Genomic DNA, 1,827 nt, shown 5'->3' with positions numbered 1-1,827 from the left:
ATGGCCATCTTACAGGAAGCGAATACTTTGGTCTGGGTGAATGCCATTCATGACATGAGCATTGCATTGGTCCATGCCAAAGTGTCATCCTATGGGCCACCACCTGGACCGATTCCGGACCTTCGCTTTGTTGAGGCAGCAGTCGCGCTGACTTCCTGTCCAGAATCGGTCAAGCTAAAGGATTGGCGGGGTTTTTGTGTCCTGGTGGAACAACTCCTAGATTCTGATGACTTCGCCAAGTATGTATCGAATGGTGCCCCCGAACCGGTCGAAGATGTTTCCGAAGATCATCTTGCCATCGCCACATTTTTATGCTTCCTGCAGCACCTCCAATACTCTCAGACATTGGGAAAGTGTTTTGTCTCGGATTATCAAGGTACTTCCAACATCTCCTTTTCAGTAATGGGTTATTGAATGTCATCTTCAGGCACCGGAAAATGGCTGACGGACCCCCAAGTCATGGCAAAATCTGCGTACATATTGCAAAAATGATAAAACTCAAGCTAATCATTTTACAGTGTTCTGGGACGGCAACTCTTTGGTGAAGGAAACGTGGATGGTTCCCTCGAGCAATTTCCACAAAGGCATCATTGTAACAAGTGGTGCACTTGGTTCTGCTTACAAGAGTTTTGAACATACGTAGTACTATTTGTTACGGTTATTCTTTTCTTTTTCTTTTTCTTTTCCTTTTCCTTTTCTTTTCTTTTCTTTTCTTTAGTCAGCCAGATTATGCGAGGCGCGATCATCACGGACTGACTGCGCAGTAGTATTTTTAGAATACTTACGTGTATTTAAGTAGAGCCTCAGCTGGGCTGAACCCCAGCTTCGGCTAAGGTTTAATCTACCTAACATCGAACTCCATTCTTCGTGACTACCTGTCCCATCGACTTCGTTGCCTTTGACTTGCTAAAGCGTCGCCTACCGAAGTGCGAGTAGCGACCTTAGCACGATCTAAGTCGATAAAGTTAGTGGCTAACATTTAGCCGAAGCTCGATAACGACCGCCCAGCGTAACTTCCGAGAAAGAGCGCTGCCCGGTTACCTCTAAAGAAATTACCCTCGCTTGACCAGAGGAGGTCATCGCCTGCGTTCGTGTGGACAACCCGGTGCTTGTCAACGCATTGCGAGTGGACCGACGGAAAAGCACTCACCACCTTCTATTCCAAAATTCAGCCGATACATTTCGTGTTCGCAGTAGTCCTTTGGGTAATACCCTTCCGACTACTCCTCCTCGTATTTGTAATCGACCTGATCGTTCGCGTCGTCCGAAACGACGATCTTCTCCTGGCAGTTTATACGACTGTCCTCCTCACCTTCGCTCTGATCGGACTGGGAATCTCGTCTCTGCTTCTAGCAAGCCTGCTAGTCGCCCTATACGTGCTCTATCCCCGTCTCATCTAAGAAGGCACCACGCTCCCCAACATTAAACCCTTTATTCTCGCCCTCCAGCTCGCCTCGCTGTTGACAATCGCATTGTTAATAGTAACGAGCTCTCCATCTGACGACTCGTGTGAGATTCAACTGATGAACGGTTCCAACTACGAGACCGACCTCAGTTTAATCATCGCACTTCTCGTTGTTCTCACCATCCTTGCTGTCTATCAGCTTGCATGGTCCATCGTCGACTTACGCCACGGATAGATCCCCTGACGAATGCCCTGGTCAGAATCCATTCTCGCCGTCTTCGCGACTTTTATACTCTTTTTCTTGTCCATTACTTTGTACCAGCTTTGCCGTTGCTGCCAGCGGAGACAAGTCCGCGCGCAACTTCCAGTCCACTACGTCCCGAGCACACCAGCGTATCCACCGCCGGTAATCGACATTCCAG

General features: G+C 48.4%; 1 protein-coding gene across 1 annotated transcript; it reads left to right on the top strand.

Moving 5' to 3' along the window:
* Nucleotides 1-633, top strand: EV420DRAFT_1259101 (uncharacterized protein; the record flags this gene model as incomplete). The annotated part of the gene is made up of 3 exons (XM_060466936.1): nt 1-376; nt 428-473; nt 519-633. 3 exons carry the CDS (start codon nt 1-3, stop codon nt 631-633), a joined length of 537 nt encoding a protein of 178 aa, XP_060337963.1.
* Nucleotides 634-1,827: the final 1,194 nt, after the last annotated feature.

Source organism: Desarmillaria tabescens (genome assembly GCF_030435595.1).
Source record: "Desarmillaria tabescens strain CCBAS 213 chromosome Unknown EV420scaffold_2, whole genome shotgun sequence".
Lineage (NCBI taxonomy): Eukaryota > Fungi > Basidiomycota > Agaricomycetes > Agaricales > Physalacriaceae > Desarmillaria > Desarmillaria tabescens.
The sequence above is the reverse complement of the archived record's forward strand: the minus strand, read 5'-3'. Positions and strand labels throughout refer to the sequence as shown.